The following is a 24,148-nucleotide window of genomic DNA, read 5'->3' on the forward strand; positions in this document are numbered from 1 at the left end:
ACAGCAAAGACTTACTGTGGAGCAAAGATGGCGTCCCCAATGTACATCCCAACATGACATGACAATCGACAATGTCCCCAAATAGAAGGATAAAAACAAAGTAGATGCGGGAAATATCGCTCAAAGGAAGTCATGGAACTGCTACAGGAAAACACCAAAAAAAGAGAAAAAGCCACCGAAATAGGAACGCAAGACATGAAATAAAACACTACACACAGGAATACAGCAAAAAGTCAGGGTGTGATGTGACAAGTGGTGACAGTACTCCTACTTTGAGACTGTCATGTCTTCTGATCATGTTTTGTTTAGTTATGTTCTGTTTTGTTTAAGACTCCATTGTTTCCTGTTTTTTCACTTCCTTGTTTTCTTTTGTTACCATGCCAACCAATTAGTTTTCACCTTGTCCCCATGTCACGCACCTGTTTTCACTAATCACCACAGTATTATTTAAACCGAAAGTTGCCAGGAAATCAGCCTGGCGACTTTACCTCCACTCTGCTTCATGCCATGTTTACGGTTTCATGTTTAGTTCACGCTGCTTGTTTCATAGTTCCATGCCAAGTAAGTTTTTTTGTTTATTGTTCATAGTTTCTGCCTTTGTGCAAGTTTTGTTTCATTAGTCAAGTTTGTTCTCCGCCATTGTTTTCGCCTTTTGTTTGCTTCTTTTTTGTAGTTATAGTGTTAAAATAAAAGATGTTTTTACCTTCACGCCTCGCCCGCTCCAACTTTCCTTTGCATTCCAGAAAAACAAACCCCAAAGTCCAGGTTTTGACAGAGACAAAAGCTATGGTGATGCATTCTTGGTTATGCTTTACGACTTTTTACTGTCAACTGAGTTTTGTTTTTTAATGATTTCTGCTGGTGGTGTGTCTCTGCGTTTTTTCAACGCAAAAAATTTGCCTTGGCTCAAAAAAGGTTGAAAAACATTGGCTTGGTGTGATGAATTAAGAATCCATATAAGTAGAAATGTTGTGGACGGCTCGAAGACGGAACGGCACTTCTACTTCCGGTTGAAAGCCGACACTACCGTCTCTGCATAAGAAACAAAGACCATGAGGTGAATGTCTGGTTTGTCATCCCTCAGGTGGAGTACGTGATCAAGTGTGACATGTCGTCCCTCCAGAGGGTCTTGTACAGACACATGCAGGCCAAGGGAGTGCTGCTGACCGACGGCTCAGAGAAAGACAAGAAGGTGGAGTGTTTCAAATCACACCATAATTGTCGGAAAATATGAGTGAGTAGAGTTCGGAATTGAACTTGTTTCCTTGTGCACGATCAGGGCAAAGGAGGCACCAAGACGCTGATGAACACCATCATGCAGCTGAGGAAGATCTGTAACCACCCATACATGTTCCAGCAGATTGAGGTACGGCCCAGCCTCCATTTACAAACTCGGTTGGTTCCTAAATGGAAAAGTTTTTATAGTGAAGCACAGTTCTCCATAGGAAACAATGTGAACGTGAACAATTGGTTCCGGCCTCGACAAAAGTCCTTATTTTAGTGAAGGTTTCTACACTTTGAACACAAGTACATCAAACATAACAAGAGGGTGATGAATTAGGCTCAGTCTCTCTTTATCAACAACAACCACAAGTTGAACTACCTACTCAGTGGCCTGGTGGTTAGATCGGTAGGTCGTGAGTTCAAATCCCCGGCCGAGTCATACCAAAGACTATAAAAATGGGACCCATTACCTCCCTGCTTGGCAATCAGCATCAAGGGTTGGAATTGGGGGTTAAATCACCAAAAATGATTCCCGGGCGCGGCCACCGCTGCTGTTCACTGCTTTTCTCACCTCCCATGGGTTGATCAAGGGTGATGGGTCAAATGCAGAAGTAAATTTTGCCACACCTAGTGTATTAAAGCGCTGCTCTGCCAACACACCCAGAAGTCACTTACCGTATTTCTTTGAATTGCCACCGGGGCGCTAATTAATTTAAAACCTCTTCTCACTCCAGCATTTACCAAAGGCCTGCGGTAAAGGCAAGCCTGCGCTAATTATTTTAAAACCTCTTCTCACTCCGGCTCTTACCAAAGGCATGCGGTAAATTTAGGCCTGCGCTTATAAATTTGAGTGTGATGTAAGGATACCATCATGAAAAGCACATTTAATTAAAAAAAAACGTTATTATGGTCTTACCTTTACTTATAAATGAAGTCCATGCGCAGCTCCTTCTGATCAAAAGCAATGATTACTTGTTTATAGAAGTCTTCCTTATCTTTCTTCAGTTTTAAAATTCTCTCTGTCTCGATGGAGATCTTCCTTTATTACCTCCTGCTTCGATTGAAAGTCCAGTTTAGAATACTGTTTTTTTTAGATATGTAATCCTCCATGTTAAATGTGCAAGCGAGAGGAAAAAATAAACAATCGCTGCTCACTCTTGCTGCTTGTTGTCACTTCTTCTGCAGCCGAGTAGTCGCAAGAAGGATCACTAACGCCCTCTACCGCCAGGAGGCGGGAGTCATTTAATGACTCATATTTGACACACGCAGCTACGGTATATTAATAAAACATAGCTGCTTACTGTTCTTTTTAGCATATTCAATAGCTTGGACCTCAAATCATACTAAATAGCTCTTAATCTTCTTCTCTTTATGCGATTTGAAATTGCTGAAATCAGCCTCCTCCATTTTGAAAATGACGACAGGTGAAGTGTCACTCGTGACGTGACGAGTTTGACCCGGCGGAAATTGTAGGCATATGCTAATTATTTGGCGAAACGGGTTTGACCCGGTGGAAATTCTAGACATGCGCTTCTAAAAATAATATTTTACGAAAAGAGTTTGACCCGGCGTTAATCCTGAGCCAGCGGTAATGCTAGGCATGCGCTAATTATTTTGCGAAATAGAGTTTGACTTGGCAGTAATTCTAGGCAGGCGCATACTATATTCCCGGCGTCAATTCAAGGAAATACAGTACCCCTGGAAAAAAATGCCCCACTTAAAGATAACAAACATATTCCATTTTCCATCCATTTCCTACCGCTTATTCCCTTTTGAGGTCGCGGGGGCGCTGGTGCCTATCTCAGCTACAATCGGGCGGAAGGCGGGGTACACCTTGTTGAGCATCAAAGGTTTGTTATAAGACACATAACTTCACAATAGCCCTGCGATGAGGTGGCGACTTGTCCAGGGTGTATGCCACCTTCCGCCCGATTGTAGCTGAGATAGGCTCCAGCGCCCTCCCGTGACCCCGAAGGGAATAAGCGGTAGAAAATGGATGGATGGAACTTCACAATACTAGTAAGAATAGCTAATACTACGTTTAAATGACTCATTTTAAGAAAAATTCAAAGTTTTTAAAACTGAAATATGTCTTTTTTCTAAAAATCTTACCAAGACAATTTCTACTTTTCCCATTGGCAGATTTTTTTTTTTTTGCTCATTACAAATGAAATAAGAATTAATAAACATATTAATAGACATATTTCAGTTTTAAAAACTTTGAATTTATCTTAAAATGAGTAATTTAAACGTATTATTAGCTATTCTTACTAGTATCGTGAAGTTATTTGTCTTATAACAAAATTTTGATGCTCAAAAGTAGTATTTTTTTTACCTCTAATCTATTGCCTAGAGACAATGAATGAATGAATCAATCAATGTTTACTTATATAGCACAAAATCACGAGTGTCTCAAAGGGCTACACAAGCAACAACGACAAGTTGTTTTGTCTCATAGATTAATAACCATTGCTCGTTAGTTGAGTTCGTTCCGGTTTATTACAATTACAATGTAATGCATCACATATTTCCAGTTGTTTCATTATAGCACATCCGAAAAGGTGCAGGAAGAAGCAGTGCTAATTTAGTCCCGCCCTTTTTCATATCACAGCCTCATCCCATTTCTTTGGTCTCTGTTTGTAGTGAATAAATAAATGACTCAAAATAATTTTGCTTAGATACTTTGACTAGGATTTCGAAATATAAACTTGGCGAGATTGTGAGTGTTTCCCTCACAAACAAGCTTTTGCTACAATATTAAACATTTAAAACAATATAAATATTTAACATTCGCCACTAGAGGAGAGAAAGGAGCATACGGAGGGAAGAATGGGAGGGGGCTGTGAAATAAGTCTGCTTTGGCATATTTTTGCAGAAAAGTCCTTTTTCATCACAATTGAAAGAAGCCATAATCTCTTTAAAAACAGATTGGCTGCTTAAAATGAATGAATGAATGAAGCGAGTCATATTTGGCGTGATTTAAAAGTTTGTAAATAAAACGTTTGCATATAGAGGGGTTTGTAAATCAAGGTTACACTGGAGATTAGGAGCAGAGAAAAGTAGGTAAGGGGTATGACGAAATAAGGTGTGACCTCAATATTGTAACCCTTTTTAAAAGCGGCGACTTGTCATGGTTTGTGATTTTTTTATTTTATTTTATTGTCCTTTCACAACAAAAGTTCACCTTGACTGTTTGCAGGAATCCTTCTCTGAACATTTAGGTTTCTCTGGTGGGATAGTCCAAGGGTAAGTACTGTCACGCCCACACACAGTACATTATTATTATTACCAGTTCTTACCAGGTGTACCCCTTTCCCGCCTTCCCCCGTCAGCGCTGACTTGTATCGGGCGTCAGGAAAATTTGAGGTGTTGGATCGAATTCTCCCCAAACTGCGAGCGACCAACCATAAAGTGCTGCTCTTCTGTCAGATGACCTCACTGATGACCATCATGGAGGACTACTTTGCATACCGCAGCTTCAAGTATCTGCGTCTGGATGGTACAGTTCTCTCTCCTTTCTTGGTTTTAGTTCATGAAATTGGCTCTTTATGCTACTGGACTGAATTCACACTTCACTTTTGTGGTGATCACAGTGTTTTCCGAACTGTAGTGCGCACCGGTATATAAGCCGCACCCTCAAATTTGAGGAAAAAATTATGTTTTTTCATATATAAGTCACACCAGACTATAAGCCGCGGATATATACGTTGTGAAATGAGTTATTTACACAGAAATATTCTGTAAATGTTTATTTACATACCTTAATTGTTTGTCTGTAACATGGCAGTAAAACGGCTGATTCAACAAAACGTCAGTCATGGTCATGGACCCGCTAGTTGTGGAAGCTTGCTCTCCAATCAGCTACACCGACTCAATAACTCCACGGTGACGTTTTGGTGAATTTACTGAGGAATTGGTGAAACTGAAACAACACAAAAAGAATGCCATTGTAAGTTAATGATACTAACACAGACAAAATATATTTTGCCACATAATAGTCGCACCTCGACTATAAGTCGCAGTTATATTCGTTGTGAAATTAGTTAGTTACACAGAAATATTCTGTAAATGTTTATCTACATACCTAATTGTTTGTCTGTAACATGGCAGTAAAACGGCTGATTCAACAAAACGTCAGTCATCGTCATGGACCCGCTAGTTGCGGAAGCCAGCTCTCCAATCAGCTACACCGACTCAATAACTCCACGGTGACGGTTTTGGTGACTTTACTGAAGAATTGGTGAAACTGAAACAACACAAAAAGAATGCCATTGTAAGTTAATGATACTAACACAGACAAAAATATTTTTCCATTTTTTAGTCGCACCTCGACTATAAGTCACAGTTATATACGTTGTGAAATGAGTTCTTTACCCAGAAATATTCTGTAAATGTTTATTTACATACCTTAATTGTTTCCAAACTTTCTGTGACACAGCAGTAAAATGGCTGATCAAACAAAACAGAAGTGAAGTGAATTATATTTATATAGCGCTTTTCTTAAGTGACTCAAAACGCTTTACATAGTGACACCCAATATCTAAGTTACATTTAAACCAGTGTGGGTGGCACTGGGAGCAGGTGGGTAAAGTGTCTTGCCCAAGGACACAACGGCAGTGACTATGATGGCGCAAGCGGGAATCGAACCTGCAACCCTCAAGTTGCTGGCACGGCCACTCTACCAACCGAGCTATGCCGCTGTGCAAGCTAGCTCTCCAATCAGCTAAACAGACTCAATAACTCCACGGTGACGCTTTGGTGAATTTACTAAGGAGTTTTGTGAAACTAAAACAACACCAAAAGAATGTCGTCGTAAGTTAATAATACTAACACGGACACTTGTAAACTTGTTAGCATATTAGCTAATGCTAACGACGCTACCTTTATTACATCACGATAGCACGTACAAATATGCACAAAAACACTCCTACAGACATCACACATGGGACGGTTTAGTGAGTAAAACTGAAAAAGGTCGCTTGGAGGGATGAATGAAGAATCCGTACAAGTAGGAACGCTACGGACAGCTAAAAGAGGGAACGGCACTGGTACTTCCGGTTGAAAGCAGTGAGAGAATACGTTCAAAAGATTGGCGCCATAGCACAAACGATAACACATTTTTAGTGTGTTTGTGTCAAAATGTAAGCGTCAAAAAGTCCTACAAAACGCCTTTCACCCAAAGTCAGACGGGATAGGCTCCAGCTCACCGTCGACCCTGAACAGAACGAGTGTTAGAAAATGAATACATGTCTTGTCGCTCCTCAAAAGGTACCACCAAGGCCGAAGACCGAGGAATGTTACTGAAGACCTTCAACGATCCGGGGTCCGAGTATTTCATCTTCTTGCTGAGCACTCGGGCTGGAGGTCTCGGCCTCAATCTCCAGTCTGCAGACACGGTGGTCATCTTTGACTCGGACTGGAACCCGCACCAGGTCTTCTTTTGATTGACTTGTTTGGATTTAGAGTAACTTTTCAATGTAGGAAATAACGGAAATGTTACGTTTTGGTGTCAAAACTTTCCAAAGCGTCATAAAACCAAAGTTAACTGTGCAAGGTTTTAACTAGTCTAGTATTGACATTTGTTGACTGTGTAAAATAGGTAGGAAGTTAGGTTTTTATTGTCATTGCACAAGTACTATTAAACTTTGTTTTCAGCACAAACCCGTTCAAGATTAGTCAAACAAACAGTCTACAGGGTTACAGAACAAGAACGCTGATGGGTCGCCACAATGCTCCCCGTAAAAGATGGGAAAAAGGTCAACGCTGGTGGAGGATGTTTAAAAAATACAATATAGACTGGGCTCCTAAGGGGAGAAGGAAAACAACTCCATAGCAAAGCACATATCCATGTTACAACATACAAGACTTGGAACAGAGGGGGGGAGTGGGGGCTATGGTGAAGGGCTGGAGCTCTTCAGGCGCTGCCCAGCCGTCCATCAACCCTAAGGAAATCAAGCGTCGAGATCGTCGGATGGGGGGTGGGGTATGTGTGTGTGGCGTATATTTTTTGTGGATGCATGCGAGTGTGTAAGCCTGCCGCGTGTCTCTGTTCCGCGGCCTTGGTGTCGTCCAGCCGCTAGTCAGTCCAAAGTCAACAACAACAGGTGTGTGTCCATGAGAGACAAGAAGGGAGTTTGTTGTGTCTTCGCCGCACTGTCCTTCGGGAGAGTCTCCAAGCCAAACTGTTTTGTTTTTGTTTTGTCAACTGTTTACAAACATGATGTAAGACAATAACACATTTTTCTTTTTTTTATGCATTCTAAATCGTAAATAAATGTTAGCATAATGTTAAAAGTGACAAAGGGGGGCGCCATCATACCTGAAGGACATCCGGGTCCCGGCACCAATTGTCGTAAATTACCCGAGTTATTTTTGTTTGAACACTCAAAGGATCGATTGCGTACTGTATTGTTATACATTATTATAATTTATATTGTGCCGTACATTTTATGCTTTACTATCACATATTTGTAAATTATTAACAACTTAGGGTAAATGTGTTTCCGGCAAAAAAAGCACTTAAAAAATATGTGGAGAATATTTTTCTTCAAAGTAAAAAATTTATTTTTTTCTCCCCAAAAAATCCACAAATGTGCAGCAACGCAAATGCTGACGGTGTTAGCTTCATTTTTTAGACTGAGCTACTGAAATAGATTAAAATTTATTGTTAAGTTTGGAAAAAGTAGCTCAAAAAGGCACAATTTATGCTCACTTTGCTGCAAGTTTTATAAAGACATGTATAAAAATATTATATAATTTTTCATATATATGTATACAGTGTGTATATATATATATATATACATATATATATATATATATATATATATGTATATGTATATGTACACAAAAGGCATATATGAGACCGGTTTGTAAGAAAGTTTAATGTAAAAGCTTGTGCTGCCGCAGTCACACATGTATGACATCCGGGTCACGGCACCAATTGTCATAAATTACCCGAGTTCTTTTTGTTTGAAAACTCAAGGATCAATTGCATACTGTATTATTATATTATGCTTTACTGTCACTTATTGGTAAATGATTAACGAATAAAGAAATGTATCAAAAATATTGTATAATGATATGTATATACAAAAGACATATATGAGACCGGTTTGTAGGAAAGTTGAATGTAAAAGCTTGTGCTGCCGCAGTCACACATGTAGGACATCCGGGTCACGGCACCAATTGTCGTAAATTACCCGAGTTCTTTTTGCTTCAACACTCAAGGATCAATTGCATACTGTATTATTATACAATATTATGCCGTACATTTTATGCTTCGCTATCACTTATTTGTAAATGTGTTTCCCGCAAAAAACACTTAAAAATATCTACAGAATATTTTTCTTTTAAGTAAAAAAAATTCATTTTTTCCTCAAAAATTCTACAAATTTGCAGCAACACAAATGCTGACAGTTTTAGCTTCACTATTTAGACTGAGCTACTGAAATAGATTAAAATTTATTGATAAGTTTGCGTCGCTTTTTGGAAAAAGTAGCTCAAAAAGGCACAACAATTTATGTTCACTTTGCTGCAAGTTTTATAAAGACGTATATAAATAATCATTGATTGATTGTTTGATGTTTAAAAAAATATTTAATTATATATATATATATATATATATATATATATATATATATACACATAAAACATATATGAGACCAGTTTCTAAGAAAGTTGGCCGTAAAAGCTTGTGCTGCCGCAGTCACACATGTAGGACATCCGGGTCACGGCACCAATTGTCGTAAATTATTCCAGTTCTTTTCGCTTCAACACTCAAGGATCCATTGCATTCTGTATTATTATACAATATTATTAGGTACCGTATTTCCTTGAATTGCCGCCGGGGCACTAATTAATTTAAAACCTCTTCTCACTCCTGCGCTTACCAAAGGCATGCGGTAAAAGTAAGCATGTGCTAATTATTTTAAAACCTCTTCTCACTCCGGCACTTACCAAAGGCATGCAGTAAAAATTTGAGTGTGATGTAAGCTTGAACCTTAAATCCTACTGAATAGCTCTTAATCTTCTTCCCTTTATGCGATTTCAAATTACCGGTATTGAAATCAGCCTCCTCCATTTTGAAAACGATGACAGGGGAAGTGTCACTCGTGACGTCACGAGTTTGACCAGGCGGTAATACTAAGCATGCGCTAATTATTTTGCGAAGCAAGTTTGACCCGGCAGTAATTCAAGGCAGGCGCATACTATATGCCCTGCGGCAATTCAAGGAAATACGGTATATTATGCCGGACATTTTATGTTTCACTATCACCAGAGGTGGGTAGTAACGCGCTACATTTACTTTGTTACATCTATTTGAGTAACCTTTGGGATAAATTGTACTTCTAAGAGTAGTTTTAATGCAACATACTTTTACTTTTACTTGAGTATATTTCTAGAGAAGAAACGCTACTTTTACTCCGATCCATTTATCTACATTCAACTCGCTACCGATTTTTATCGATCTATTAATGCACGCTTTGTTTAGTGTTGTCAGACAGACCTTCAAAGTAGGATCCATCACATGCCTGCGTTTGACTCCTTTTCACCAATCAAACAGAGCCAGGCGGTCACATGATTAACTGGACATGTTTTTATTTTTTTTATAAACCTTTATTTGCATATTTCAACATTTACAAACAGTTGAAAATAATAATCAAAGTAAGTACAAAAACATTTCAAAACCGTATAAAAAACGTACAAAACAGCGCCAGGGGGTTGTAAATTCAAAGTAACTAAAATAAAATGCAAAAAAAAATATATATATATATATATATATATATATATATATATAAAATAAACAAAGTGCAAAGCCATAGGCTCACTCAATCTCAGTAAATAACTTAAATTTGGAACACAGCATCATCGTTTTCACAGCTTTTTGGTTGTTAGAGGTGTTTTAATGTAGAGTTCTAAATCTTTTTTAAAGGCACAAAAAACAGGTCAGGTATTGAGAAACTTACATTTATGAATATAAAACTTAGCTAATAGCATAATGAGGTTGCCAAGGTAAAATTAATTTTAAATTTTCTTTTCAATACAGTGTAAAACCAAATATATATTATTTAATATATATTATTGTTTTAGTTGCTTAAGAGATATTCCTGGCTCTGAATTTGTTTATTGATATGTTTGTTTTTGTGCATTACTTGTTGCCGTCATCATTAAACAAAAAGGTTACTCATCAGTTACTCAGTACTTGAGTAGTTTTTTCACAACATACTTTTTACTTTTACTCAAATAAATATTTGGGTGACCACTCCTTACTTTTACTTAAGTAATACATCTCTAAAGTAACAGTACTCTTACTTGAGTACAATTTCTGGCTACTCTACCCACCTCTGACTATCACTTATTTGTACATGTGTTTCCCGCAAAAAACACTTCAAAATATATTTTTCTTTCAAGTAAAAAATGTAATTTGATTTCCCAAAAAAACCACAAATTTGCAGCAATGTAAATGCTGACTGTGTTAGTTTCACTTTTTAAATTGAACTACTGAAATAATTTAAACAAATGATATATATTGTAATTTATAGAAATACATCTGAATATTCTTCTTCTCCTAACATTTCTTGTTCAGGCTGCTTCTCGTTTTGGGAGTAAGTAGCCCAAAAGGTACAAAAAGTCCCCCAAGTTGTTATTTTCTTAAAATGTGCACAAACTGCAATATTTTGTGTCAAATTCCAAATTGAGGCTCCAGATGTTTGTACTTGTTAGCGTGAACAAAGCAACAAACAGTGATGGGAACATATGTGAAGTACTTCATGTTTGTGTCCAGGACCTGCAGGCCCAGGACAGAGCTCACCGCATAGGCCAACAGAACGAGGTGCGGGTGTTGCGCCTGTGCACCATCAACAGTGTGGAGGAGAAGATATTGGCCGCCGCCAAGTACAAACTCAACGTGGACCAAAAGGTCATCCAGGCCGGAATGTTTGACCAAAAGTCATCCAGCCACGAGCGTAGGGCCTTCCTGCAGGCCATCCTGGAGCACGAGGAGCAGGACGAGGTCTGGGGTCAGGAAGTGTGTCTACGTATAAATGTGTGTGTGAGCGACACTAACACACTCGCCACCTTCCAGAGGCCCGGCTTCCTGATTCTATGCTTTGCCACTTCAGGAGGAGGATGAGGTCCCGGACGACGAGACGGTCAACCAAATGATCGCCAGGAGCGAGGAAGAGTTTGATCAGTTTATGGTGAGTGTGGATGCACTCATGATTAATGACTCTTCATCGTTACATTGTATACACAATACATTAAATAATATTTAAATAAAATAAGAATGATAATAATCTAAATCATTACATTTGAAAATAGGTTATTTACAAACACACACACTTAAATATTTTTTAAATATTTTTTTGATTACTATTATTTGTATTTTATTAATTATTATATATATATATATATACACAGTGTAGTATATATATATATATATATATATATGTGTACATATACATGTGTGTGTATATATATACATATATACACACATGTATATATGTGTATGTATACAGTATGTGTACATATGTAAATGTATAAACGTGTGTATATGTATGTATATACAGTATGTGTACATAAGTATGTATAAATGTATGTATGTGTATATATATATATGTATGTATGTATATATGTATATATATATATACATATGTATAAACGTATGTATGTATATATATGTATGTATGTATATACAGTATGTGCCCATATGTATGTATAAATGTGTACCTATATGCGTATGTATGTATATACTGTATGTGCACATACGTATATATGTATGTATGTATATGTGTACATATGTAAATACGTACTGTATGTATGTATGTGTACAAAAGTAAATACGTATGTATATGTGTACATACCTGTGTGTATATATATGTATATACAGTATGTGTACATATGTATGTATAAATGTATGTATGTGTATATATGTATGTATTTATGTATATATATACATATATACACCATGTGTACATATGTATAAATGTATGTACGTGTATATGTATATGTATGTATGTATATACAGTATGTGCCCATATGTATATATAAATGTGTACCTATATGCTAATGTATGTATATACTGTTTGTGCACATACGTATATATGTATGTATGTATATGTGTACATATGTAAATACGTACTGTATGTATGTATGTATGTACTGTATATATATATATGTGTACAAAAGTAAATACGTATGTATATGTGTACATACCTGTGTGTATATATATATATATATGTATATATCTATATATATATATATATATATATATATATATATATATATATATGTATGTGTGTACTTATATACTATACATATGTGTACCTATATAAACGTATGTATGTATATATGTGTACCTATATATACAAATGTATATATGTGTACCTATATACAGTATACGTATGTATATATGTGTACCTATATATACACGTGTGTATATATGTATATATGTGTACCTATATATAAGTATGTGTATAAGTGTATATACAAATGTATATATATATATATATATATATATATATATATATATATATATATATATATATATATACATATATATATATATATACTTTATATATATATACTTTATATATATATAATTTATATATATATATATACATACATTTGTATATACACTTGTATACATATGTATATATACATATGTACAGTCAAGAAAATAAGTATTTCAACACCCTGCTATTTTGCAAGTTCTCCCGCTTAGAAATCATGGAGGGGTCTGAAATTTTCACAGTAGGTGCATGTCCACTGTTTGAGAGACAACCAAGGCCACTCCAAAACCTTGATATGATTCTTACAAAGCCACTTCTTGTTTTTCCTGGCTGTGTGCTTTGGGCCATTGTCAAGTTGGAAGATCCAGCCGTGACTCATCTTCAATGATCTGACTGAGGGAAGGAGGTTTTTGGGCAAAATCTCACAACACATGGCTGCAGTCATCCTCTCCTTAGTACAGTAAAGTACAGTCGTCCTGTCCCATGAGCAGAAAAACACCCCAAAGCATGATGCTACCACCCCCATGCTTTACAGTAGGTGTGGTGTTCTTGGGATGGTACGCATCATTCTTCTTCTTCCTAACACACATAGTGGAATTATGACCAAAATGGTCAATTTTGGTCTCATCCGTCCACAAAAATTTCTCCCATGACTCCTCTGGATCATCCAAATGGTCATTGGCAAACTTAAGACGGGCTTTAACATGTGCTGGTTTAAGCAGGGGAACCTTCTGTGCCATGCATGATGTCTTAGTGTTTTACCAACAGTGACCATGGAAACAGTGGTCCCAGCTCTTTTCAGGTCATTGGCCAAGTCCTGCCGTGTAGTCCTGGGCTGATTCCTCACCTTTTTTAGCATCGTTGAAACCCCACCAGGTGATATCTTGCATGGGGCTCCACTCCGATTGAGATTGACCGTCATGTTTAGCGTCTTTCATTTTCTAATGATTGCTTCAACAGTGGACCTTCTTTCACCAAGCTGCTTGGCAATTTCTCCGGGGCCCTTTCCATCCTTGTGGAGTTGTACAATTTTGTCTTTGCTCTTTGCTCTTAGCCATGCTGAATGTTTGGGTCTTACTGATTGTATGGGGTGGACAGGTGTCTTTAAGCAGCTAACAACCTCACACAAGTGCATCTGATTCAGGATAATACAGTGGAGTGGAGGAGGAATTTTAACGGCGGACTAACAGGTCTTGGAGGGTCAGAATTCTAGCTGATAGACAGGTGTTCAAATACTTATTTTCAGCTGTATCACACACATAAATTGTTGAAAAATCATAGATTGTGATTTCTGGATTTTTCTTCATAGGTTATCTCTCATACAGTGGACATGCACCTACCGTGAAAATTTCAGAACCCTCCATGATTTCTAAGTGGGAGAACTTGCAAAATAGCAGGGTGTTCAAGCACTTATTTTCTTCACTGTATATTTGATACGGTAAAAGCAGGTTAGATAAATAAGAAAGCACAAGGCTATTAAGACATTTGAAAACTAATAATATCCATCCATCCATCCATTTTCTACCGCTTATTCCCTTTCGGGGTCGCGGGGGGCGCTGGCGCCTATCTCAGCTACAATCGGGCGGAAGGCAGAACTTTAAAATTGACGCTGAAGTGGACGAGGAGCCAAAGCAGCGACTTTAAAACTGATGTAATGTTGTCGCGCCCTCTGCTCCTCGTCGCCACGCGTGCAGCTGAGTTTTGTAATAATTGTGGCATTTTGATATTCTTTTTGGTCTAGAACACAGACTAGGACATTTTGATAGTCGAAACGACAGGCACCTCCGTGTCACCCTGACAGGGAAATGGGCGGAGTCTGGCTATGTTGTAAAAAATGTGTATAGGTGGGATAAAAGTCAGCTCAAAGTCCAAAATCACACTCAGAATTGATGGACATGGTTGCCTCACAGCGTATGGACTTGGACAGGCGGCGAGAGGATGCCCGTAACCCGCGCCGCAAACCTCGCCTGATGGAAGAGGACGAGCTGCCCACCTGGATCATGAAGGACGACGCCGAGGTGGAGCGCCTCACCTGCGAGGAGGAGGAGGAGAAGATGTTCGGCCGGGGCTCTCGCCAGCGGAAGGAGGTGGACTACAGCGACTCCCTGACGGAGAAGCAGTGGCTGAAGGTAACTGGAGTGAAAGGGGCCGGGGAAATAAGAGCCGGACGCCCGTGAGTGTCTGGCTTTTCACCCCCGAGCAGGCGATCGAGGAGGGCACGCTGGACGAGGTGGAGGAAGACGTGCGCCACAAGAAGACCACGCGCAAGAGGAAGCGGGACCGAGACCCGGACCTCCCGGTGCCCTCGTGCTCCTCGGGCGGCCGAGGACGAGGAGACAAGGACGAGGACGCCAAGAGGCAACGGAAAAGGGGGCGGCCGCCTGTGGAGAAGATCTCCCCCAACCCTCCCGTCCTGACCAAGAAGATGAAGAAGATCATTGACGCTGTCATCAAATACAAAGACGGGTAGGAGACTGAAACGCTTATATTATTAGTATTATATACAATATATAAATTTCTAGTTTTAATTTTGATTTGTGTTGGGGGGTGGGATCAAGAGTAAATAAAATACATGCAAAATGAATAACATGAAAAAATAAATATGGGCGATATTGCCTTTTTTAAATATCGCAATATTTTTATGCCATATTGCGATATACGATATATATTACGATATTTTGCCTTGGCCTTGAATGAACACTTGATGCATATAATCACAGCAGTATGATGATTATGTGTCTACATTAAAACATTCTTCTTCATACTGCATGAATATGTGCTACTTTTAAACTTTCATGCAGAGAGGGAAATCACAACTAAGTCAATTGACCAAAAGTATATTTATTAAAGTTATTAAGCAGTGGCACAAACATTCAAGTCATTTCCAAAACATAAATTGCAAGATTTTCAGAGACATTTTAAGTGTCAAATAAAAATTAGCTGCATAATAGGAAATCAAATAGTATTCGTCCTTCACTATGTGGTATGTTACTAAGGTTATGAAATTCTCTTCATTCTCTAGCGAGTGACTTTTCAAACGATGCTACATATTAGCAGTAACGCTACTTTTTATAGCAACGCTTTTTCCCCCCACACTTGACAAATTACGGTTGTCTGTTTGACATATTCCCACTTGAAGCCGAACCACCGCCAGACGATGGAAACCCTGCTGTTTTTATTGGGAATTAAGTCTTCCTTTATTTGTTACCAGATCCGCACCATCTTTCTCTCGTACGGCTACATTAGCAGCTAACGTTAGCCACGCCGCTACCTCTCTGCTGGGCGAGGGCGTGTATGTGACGTGTGACGTGACAGTTTGTGACGTATGAAAGAATGTGCGCCTGCTTGTCTGTGAGAAGGAGACATAGGAAAGAGCGAGGAGAGCCTGAAGTGTTCTGCCCGCAGCTAAAAGTCCTGCGTGAGAACGTATACTCAAATATTACGATATAGTTATTTTCTATATCGCACAAAGAGAAACACGCGAAATATCGTATATATGGATATATCACCCAGCCCTAAATACAACTATTAGTAAAATCAGTGTTAAATTAGGAATGTTTAAAAAAAAATATATATATATATAAGCACACATCAAATAGCATGACAATTTGAACTAAACGCTGTGCACCTTTGTCCAGATCTGCACCATCACCTGTTTTTTCTAATGCACAAAAATGTAAATATTGCACTAATATTGAAATACAATTAATAGTTCAAATAGTAGTAATACTACTACTATTATACTTGTATTATATACAACTGTAATTTTTGTAGGGGGGTGAATTCAAGAGTAAATAAAGTAAATACAAAATTAATAACATTAAATAATAAATACAACTATTACTAGAAAAATTACTGTTAAATTGTGAATTAAAAAAAATATATATAAGCACACATCCAGTAGTATCATGATAATTTAAAGAAAAATACTGTGCACCTTTGTCCAGATCTGCAACAACGGTGTGTTTTTCTAATCCACAAAAAAACATTGCAAGATATAAATACAATTAATAGTTCAAATATTAATACCACTACTATATTATTAGTATTATATATCATATATAATCATTTTTATTCAAGTTTGTATAATGAGGTGGAATCAAGAGCAAATCAAATAAATACAAAATAAATAACATGAAATAATTAATGCCACTATTATTAGTAAAATCTTTCTTAAATTATGAATGTTTTTTTACAAATATATAAAAACACATACATGCATGACAATTTAAAGAAAAATGCTATGCACCTTTGTCCAGATCCGCACCAACTGTGTGTGTGTTCTCTAATGCACCAAAAAATGTATATTGTAATATATAAATACAATTAATCCAAACCCCGTTTCCATATGAGTTGGGAAATTGTGTTAGATGTGAATATAAACGGAATTCAATGATTTGCAAATCCTTTTCAACCCATATTCAGTTGAATGCACTACAAAGACAACATATTTGATGTTCAAACTGATAAACATTTTTGTTTTTTGCAAATAATTATTAACTTTAGAATTTGATGCCAGCAACACGTGACAAAGATGTGGGGAAAGGTGGCAATAAATCACTAAATCACTAAATACAGTTCGTCGCTACGTACATCTGAAATTGCAAGTTAAAGCTCTACTATGCAAAGCGAAAGCCATTTATCAACAACATCCAGAAACGCCGCAGGCTTCTCTGGGCCCGGGATCATCTAAGATGTCCGGACTGATGCAAAGTGGAAAAGTGTTCTGTGGTCTGACGAGTCCACATTTCAAATTGTTTTTGGAAATATTCCACATCGTGTCATCCGGACCAAAGGGGAAGTGAACCATCCAGACTGTTATCGACACAAAGTTCAAAAGCCAGCATCTGTGATGGATTGGGGGTGCATTAGTACCCAAGGCATGAGTGACTTACACATCTGTGAAGACACCATGAATGCTGAAAGGTACATACAGGTTTTGGAACAACATATGCTGCCATCTAAGCGCCGTCTTTTTCATGGATGCCCCTGCTTATTTCAGCAAGACAATGCCAAGCCACATTCAGCACGTTACAACAGCGTGGCTTCGTAAAAAAGAGTGCGGGTACTTTCCTGGCCCGCCTGCAGTCCAGACCTGTCTCCCATCGAAAATGTGTGGCGCATTATGAAGCGTAAAATACGACAGTGGAGCTCTACATAAAACAAGAATGGGAAAGAATTCCACTTTTAAAGCTTCAACAATTAGTCTCCTCAGTTCCCAAACGTTTATTGAGTCTTGTTAAAAAAAAAGGTGATGTAACACAGTGGTGAACATGCCCTTTCCCAACTACTATGTCACGTATTGCAGCCATGAAATTCGAAGTTAATTATTATTTGCAAAAAAAAAAGTTTATGAACATCAAATATCTGGTCTTTGTAGTGCATTCAATTAAATATGGGTTGAAAAGGATTTGCAAATCATTGTATTCTGTTTTTATTTACATCTAACACAATTTCCCAACTCATATGGAAAAGGGGTTTGTAGAGTGAATTGAATGAATTATAAATCAAATATTTTCAAAGTTAGAGCATATAAATCCTTCAAAACACAATTTTAACATTATGAGAGCCCTCTCGATATGAAATAGCATCACAAGGTCACCTTTACACTTAAAAAAGCGAGACTCGAAGTTACCTGAGGCTGAACCAATCAGTGGCCACGATACTAAACAGCAAACTCTAATTGGTTTGATCTCATCTCCCAACAAATACTGTAGTGCTGATATTTACGGTTCTTTTAGTTATTTTAATGATTGAAAATGTTTAATTTAGGCCAAAAACATGTTGATTACGCTTAAATATTCTTTAAACAAAATTAAATCCACAATTGAGGGAAGCCGCAAAGTTTGAAATGTGATGTGTGGAGAGATGACAGCGTCCAATTCTCCATCAGTAAATTCATCCTAGGTCTGAAGGTGCCATGTTGATATGATTGACTAGCGTTGGTCTCATGATGTCATGTCGCGCAGCACCAGTTGTCGTCAGCTCAGTGAGGTGTTCATCCAGCTGCCGTCAAGAAAGGAGCTGCCCGAGTACTACGAACTCATCCGCAAGCCTGTGGACTTCAGGAAGATCAAGGTATTGTCGGAACGTCGCTCGCTAACAAGAATTTTAAAGAAGCCCTTTTTTGGGCAACATAATTTGCGAAAAAAATCCTTTTTAAAAAAAAAAAAAAAATACATTTTCATGACAGGCGTGGCGCGGTTGGGAGAGTGGCCGTGCCAGCAACCTGAGGGTTCCTGGTTCAATCCCCACCTTCTACCAACCTCGTCACGTCTGTTGTGTCCTTGAGCAAGACACTTCACCCTTGCTCCTGATGGTTCGTGGTTAGTGCCTTGCATGGCAGCTCCCGCCATCAGCGTGTGAATGTGTGTGTGAATGGGTGAATGTGGAAGTAGTGTCAAAGCGCTTTGAGTACCTTGAAGGTAGAAAAGCGCTATACAAGTATAACCCATTTACCATTTACCATTTATCCATCCATCCATCCATCATCTTCCGCTTATCCGAGGTCGGGTAATTTTCAAAATATAAATGTATGTTTTTTTGTTTTGAATAGCATTAAATTTTTAAAAAGCCGTTTATAGGCCAACCCTAATTTTTTAAAATCAGAAAATAACTTTGAGGGCAAGATGATTTGCAAAAATTACATTAAAAACTCTTGTTTAAAATAAGAATACATTTTTTTAAGACATTTTCAGACCACCATAATTTCCAAAAATGTCAATGCATTTGTTTTTTATTCAAAAATAATATTTTTTAATAGGAATCCATTTTTTTTTGATAATCAAATTTTAAAAAAAGCCATTTTTAGGGTGACAATTTACAAAAATTTAATTTTTTTTTGTTTGTTTTTAATAATTTAACATTTTTTAAAGCCGTTTTTAGGCCAACATCATTTAAAAAATATTATTTTTAATAAGAATTAATTTAAAAAATATATATTTTTAATAACAATTAATTCAACTAAAAAGTTTTTAGGGCAACATAATTTAAAAATATATATATTTTCCCCCCAAAATCTTTTTAAAATATGAATCACTTTTTTTTTTAAAGATGTCAGGCCATCATGATTTTCTAAAATTTTGATGCATTTGTTTATTAATAAGAATCCATTTTTAGGTCATCGTGATAGTCAAAAATATATTTTTTTAATAGGAATCCTTTTTTTTGTTAATCAATTTTTCAAAAAGCCATTCTTAAGGTGACATAATTTACAACAATAGAAATGTAATTTGTTTAGTTTTTAATGAGTTAATATTTAAAAAAAAACATCTTTAGGCCAACATAATTTTTAAAAAATTATATTTTTGATAAGAATTCATTTAAAAATATTTATATTTTAAAAATATTTATATTTATATTTTTAATAACAATTAATTCAACTAAAACGTTTTTAGGGCAACATAATTTTCAAAAATGACATTTCCCCCCCACCCCCAATTTTTTTTTAATAAGAATCACTTTTTTAAAGGCCATCATGATTTCCTAAAAGTAAAATGCATTTGTTTTTTTTTTAACAAGAATCCATTTTTAAAAAGCCATTTTTAGGCCATGGTAATATTAAAAAAATCAAAAAATACCTTTTTTAAATTTCTTTGATAATAATACATTTTTAAAAAGCCATTTTTAGGGCAACATAATTTGCAAAAAAAAATCTAAAATGCTCTTTTTTTTAAATAATACATTTTTTAAAAGACATTTTCATACCATTATAATTTTCTAAAATATAAATGTATTTTTTTGTTTGTTTTTAGTAACATAAAATTTGGAAAAAGCCGTTTTTAGGCCAACATAATTTTTAGAAATCAGAAAAGAAGTTATTTTTTTAATAAGAATTAATTTTTCAAAAAAATGTTGAGGGCAACATAATTTGCAAAAAATACATTAAAAAATGTTGTTGAAAATAAGAATACATTTTTTTAAAACATTTTCACACCATCATAATTTCCCAAAATTTCAATGCATTTGTTTTTTTAGGCCATCGTAATATTCCCCCCCAAAAATTGTTTTAATACGAATCCATTTTATTTTGATAATCAGTTTTTAAAAAGCCATTTTTAGGGTGACAATTTACAAAAATAGAAATTCGTTTTTTTGTTGTCTTCAATTAGTTAACATTTATCTTAAAAGCCATTTTTAGGCCAACAACATTTTTAGAAAAATATTATTTTTTCAAAAAATTAATTCAACAAAAAAGTTTTTAGGGCAAATACATTTAAAAAAAATATATTTCCCTCCAAAAAAATTTAAAATAAGAATCACTTTTTAAAAAAAGTTGTCAGGCCATCATGATTTCCTAAATGTAAAATGCATTTTTTTTTTTTTTAAATAATCCATTTTTAAAAAGCCTTTTTTAGGCCATTGTAATATTCAAAAATTGAAAAATACCTTTTTTGAATTTCTTTCATTAGAATACATTTTTTTTAAAAATGCAATTTTTAGGGCATTATAATTTGCAAAAAAATCTATTTTCTTTTTTTTTTCAAAAATGTCAATTTTTTTTATAACAATCAATTTTTAAAAAGCTGCTGTTAGGCCATTATAATTTTAGAAAGTCGTTTTTTTTTTAATAAGAATACATTTATTTAAAAAGGCCATCATAATAAAAAATGAGAATAAATTTTTAAAAGGGCATTTTTAGTCCATCTCCATGCAACCAGGAAAAAAGTGTTTCTGTTTTAAAAAAGATTCATGATAACAACTACGGTATACCAAATAATACACTGCGATAATCGGTTTGAATCCAGAAACGATTCTGAATTGGTTCAGTGCCCATCGATTGACACCCTACTAACCAACCACCCCAACCGACTCTAGGAGAAGATTCGGGGCCACCGCTATCGCAGTCTTGGCGACCTGGAGAGAGACGTCATGCTGCTCTTCCAGAACGCTCAGACCTTCAACCTGGAGGGATCTCTGGTGAGACCCCCGCACCTCCGCCTGTCCCCCACCCCCTGACCCTAACGTCCGCTGTCGTTGGCGCGAGCAGATATACGAGGACTCCATCGTGCTGCAGTCGGTCTTCACCAGTTTGAGGCAGAAGATCGAGAAGGAGGAAGAGAGCGAGGGCGAGGAGAGCGAGGAAGAGGACGACGAGCAGGACGACGGATCAGAGTCTGAAAGTAGGAAAAGTCTGCCTCTGGGTCTGACCTTGGAGGACTCCCTTTTACTCCTTGTTCTGCACGTGTGTGTGTGTGTGTGTGCGTGCGTGTGTGTGTGTGCGTGTGTGTGTGTGTGTGTGTGTGTGTGTGTGTGTGTGTGTGTGTGTGTGTGTGTGTGTGTGTGTGTGTGTGTGTGTGTGTGTGTGTGTGTGTGTGTGTGTGTTCAGCTCGTTCTGTCAAGGTCAAGATCCGACTGGGCAGGAAGGAGCGAGGAGGAGAACGAGGAAAAGGACGTAGCAGACGATCGGGACGCACCAGAGCCAAGCCCGTGGTTAGTGATGACGACTCTGAAGATGAACAGGAGGAGGTATTTCACTCTTGTGTGTGTGTGTGTGTGTGTGTGTGTGTATGTTTGTGTGTGTGTGTGTGTCTGTGTGTGTGTTCTTGTATTTCTACCCTTCTTGAGACATCAAGAAGGAAAAGTAGCTTCCATATGAGGAGGTTTGAACAAGTGATGACATAAATCATCGTCCCAATAACATTGCATCTAATACAGAATGTCTCTGTGGAGGGGGGTGGGGGGTGGCCTGCGGGCCTGCAGCGGAGCGGGGTGTGCCAAGACCGGCCTCGAAGTCAGCGACAGGCGATTAGATGAAAGGCCCACCTGGGCTATCTACGCACCTGTCGCTGACTTCGAGGCCAGTCCTGGCGCACCCCGTTATGCTGCAGGCCCGCAGGCCATGCCCACCCACAGTCTCATTTGGTGGTGAAATCTTATCAAAAGGAGGGTGGTCCCAAAAACGAGGTGATTTTTCAAATTGACTGTGCGTCGGTTTTAAAAGGGCCTTCTGGTCAACATATAAAATAACAAGTGTGTGTAAAACATTTGAAGTGCTCCCCCTCTGGCCAACATTTGAAATAAGAAGTGTGTGTAAGAAATTGAAATGCGCCCCTTATGGCCAAAATGTATTTTAAAACTTAAAAACAAAAAAAATGTATATAAAGACATACTGTAATACATTTAAGTAAATAATGAAGATTAAAAACCAATTACAAACAAAACATTTTTAAATAACTAATAGCTTTTTATATTTACATAGTTTGTTGTATGGTATTAATGTTGTGAATACACATCTTTATATATCTAGAAAGGGTGGTCCTAAAGACGTAGGCATTTTTCTCAGGTCTCAAGAAGGTATCAAATACAAGAATGTATGCGTGCGTGCGTGCGTGCGTGCGTGCGTGTGTGCGTGCGTGCGTGCGTGCGTGTGTGTGTGTGTGTAGGTGTGTGTGTGTGTGCCACAATACACAATATTAGGTATAAAGGCACAATCTAATGAGCTATGGTGTACTTGCAAAGACAAAAAAAACTCAAGTGTCTGGATACAACCTTTTCCCTTCCGATACAATACCGACATAAACCTGATACGGTATCAGCACATATAGCGCATACTTGAGTATTTTGTGGTGTGGAATGCTACAGAGGGTTTGTTAAAGGGAAATTAGTCAAAGAACAATGGTGGATATGAAAAACACTAGCATATTTATGAACTGGAATGGACTAGAAGTGTTGGCGGGGATCGAAACCGAAAGTTGACTTGGCATACCGCATGCTCTGGGCTCGCTCTCTGCGTATCCTGACACCATTAAAAGTAACGGTATGGCTGTGAATTCATTCACTGCTCTTTCACATTGGAAAACCAAATGGTACCATGAATTGATTAAAGTGGACCCCGACTAAACAAGTTGAAAAACTTATTGGGGTGTTATCATTTAGTAGTCAATTGTACGGAATATGTACTGTACTGTGTAATGTACTCATAAAAGTTTCAATCAATCAATCAATCAATGAATGGTTGAACTAACTAAATACACCAGGAGCTTCTCTAGTGTAAACTCATTGAAAAAAATATTCGCAGACATCGCAACAGTCAATTTTCAAATTTGAGTTAATTTAAGACTAAGGCAAAATATCGATATGTATATATATATATATCATGTATCGTGACAAAGCCTAAAAATATCGGGATATTGATAAAAGGCCATATCGCTCGGCCCTAAGTAGAGGTGTCCAAAAAATCGGTGTTGGAATAAATCGCAATTCTTAATCTTTTAAAAAAACAAAAAATGTTTTTTTGGTACTTCTCTTGTTGCCTTATTTGTATTTAACTTTATTAAATGTTTGGTTAGAATTTTATTAAACAAGACTAGTTTTATTTTCAGTAACAGACATCTGTTAACGGACATTATACCCTGTTATTTATTTCATGTAGGAATGTAATTAATCACAGAATTGTTATTAATAGAGTATTG

General features: G+C 37.1%; 1 protein-coding gene across 2 annotated transcripts in view; it reads left to right on the plus strand.

The window, feature by feature from the left end:
- LOC133556443 (transcription activator BRG1-like) overlaps window positions 1–24,148 on the plus strand; it is a 78,787-nt gene that overhangs the window by 46,126 nt on the left and 8,513 nt on the right. The window contains exons 21-33 of one of the 2 annotated variants that reach the window (XM_061906368.1): window positions 1,085–1,192; window positions 1,280–1,366; window positions 4,424–4,470; window positions 4,557–4,723; window positions 6,493–6,656; window positions 11,009–11,269; window positions 11,346–11,423; window positions 14,645–14,863; window positions 14,935–15,200; window positions 18,704–18,812; window positions 21,552–21,653; window positions 21,724–21,856; window positions 22,063–22,202. In XM_061906368.1, the coding sequence (XP_061762352.1) occupies window positions 1,085–1,192; window positions 1,280–1,366; window positions 4,424–4,470; window positions 4,557–4,723; window positions 6,493–6,656; window positions 11,009–11,269; window positions 11,346–11,423; window positions 14,645–14,863; window positions 14,935–15,200; window positions 18,704–18,812; window positions 21,552–21,653; window positions 21,724–21,856; window positions 22,063–22,202 (1,881 nt within the window). The remainder of the gene's footprint in view (window positions 1–1,084; window positions 1,193–1,279; window positions 1,367–4,423; window positions 4,471–4,556; window positions 4,724–6,492; window positions 6,657–11,008; window positions 11,270–11,345; window positions 11,424–14,644; window positions 14,864–14,934; window positions 15,201–18,703; window positions 18,813–21,551; window positions 21,654–21,723; window positions 21,857–22,062; window positions 22,203–24,148) is intronic. The other variant, XM_061906376.1, reaches the window with a different exon arrangement.

The sequence above is a fragment of the Nerophis ophidion genome, linkage group LG01, assembly GCF_033978795.1.
Source record: "Nerophis ophidion isolate RoL-2023_Sa linkage group LG01, RoL_Noph_v1.0, whole genome shotgun sequence".
In the NCBI taxonomy this organism is placed as follows: domain Eukaryota; kingdom Metazoa; phylum Chordata; class Actinopteri; order Syngnathiformes; family Syngnathidae; genus Nerophis; species Nerophis ophidion.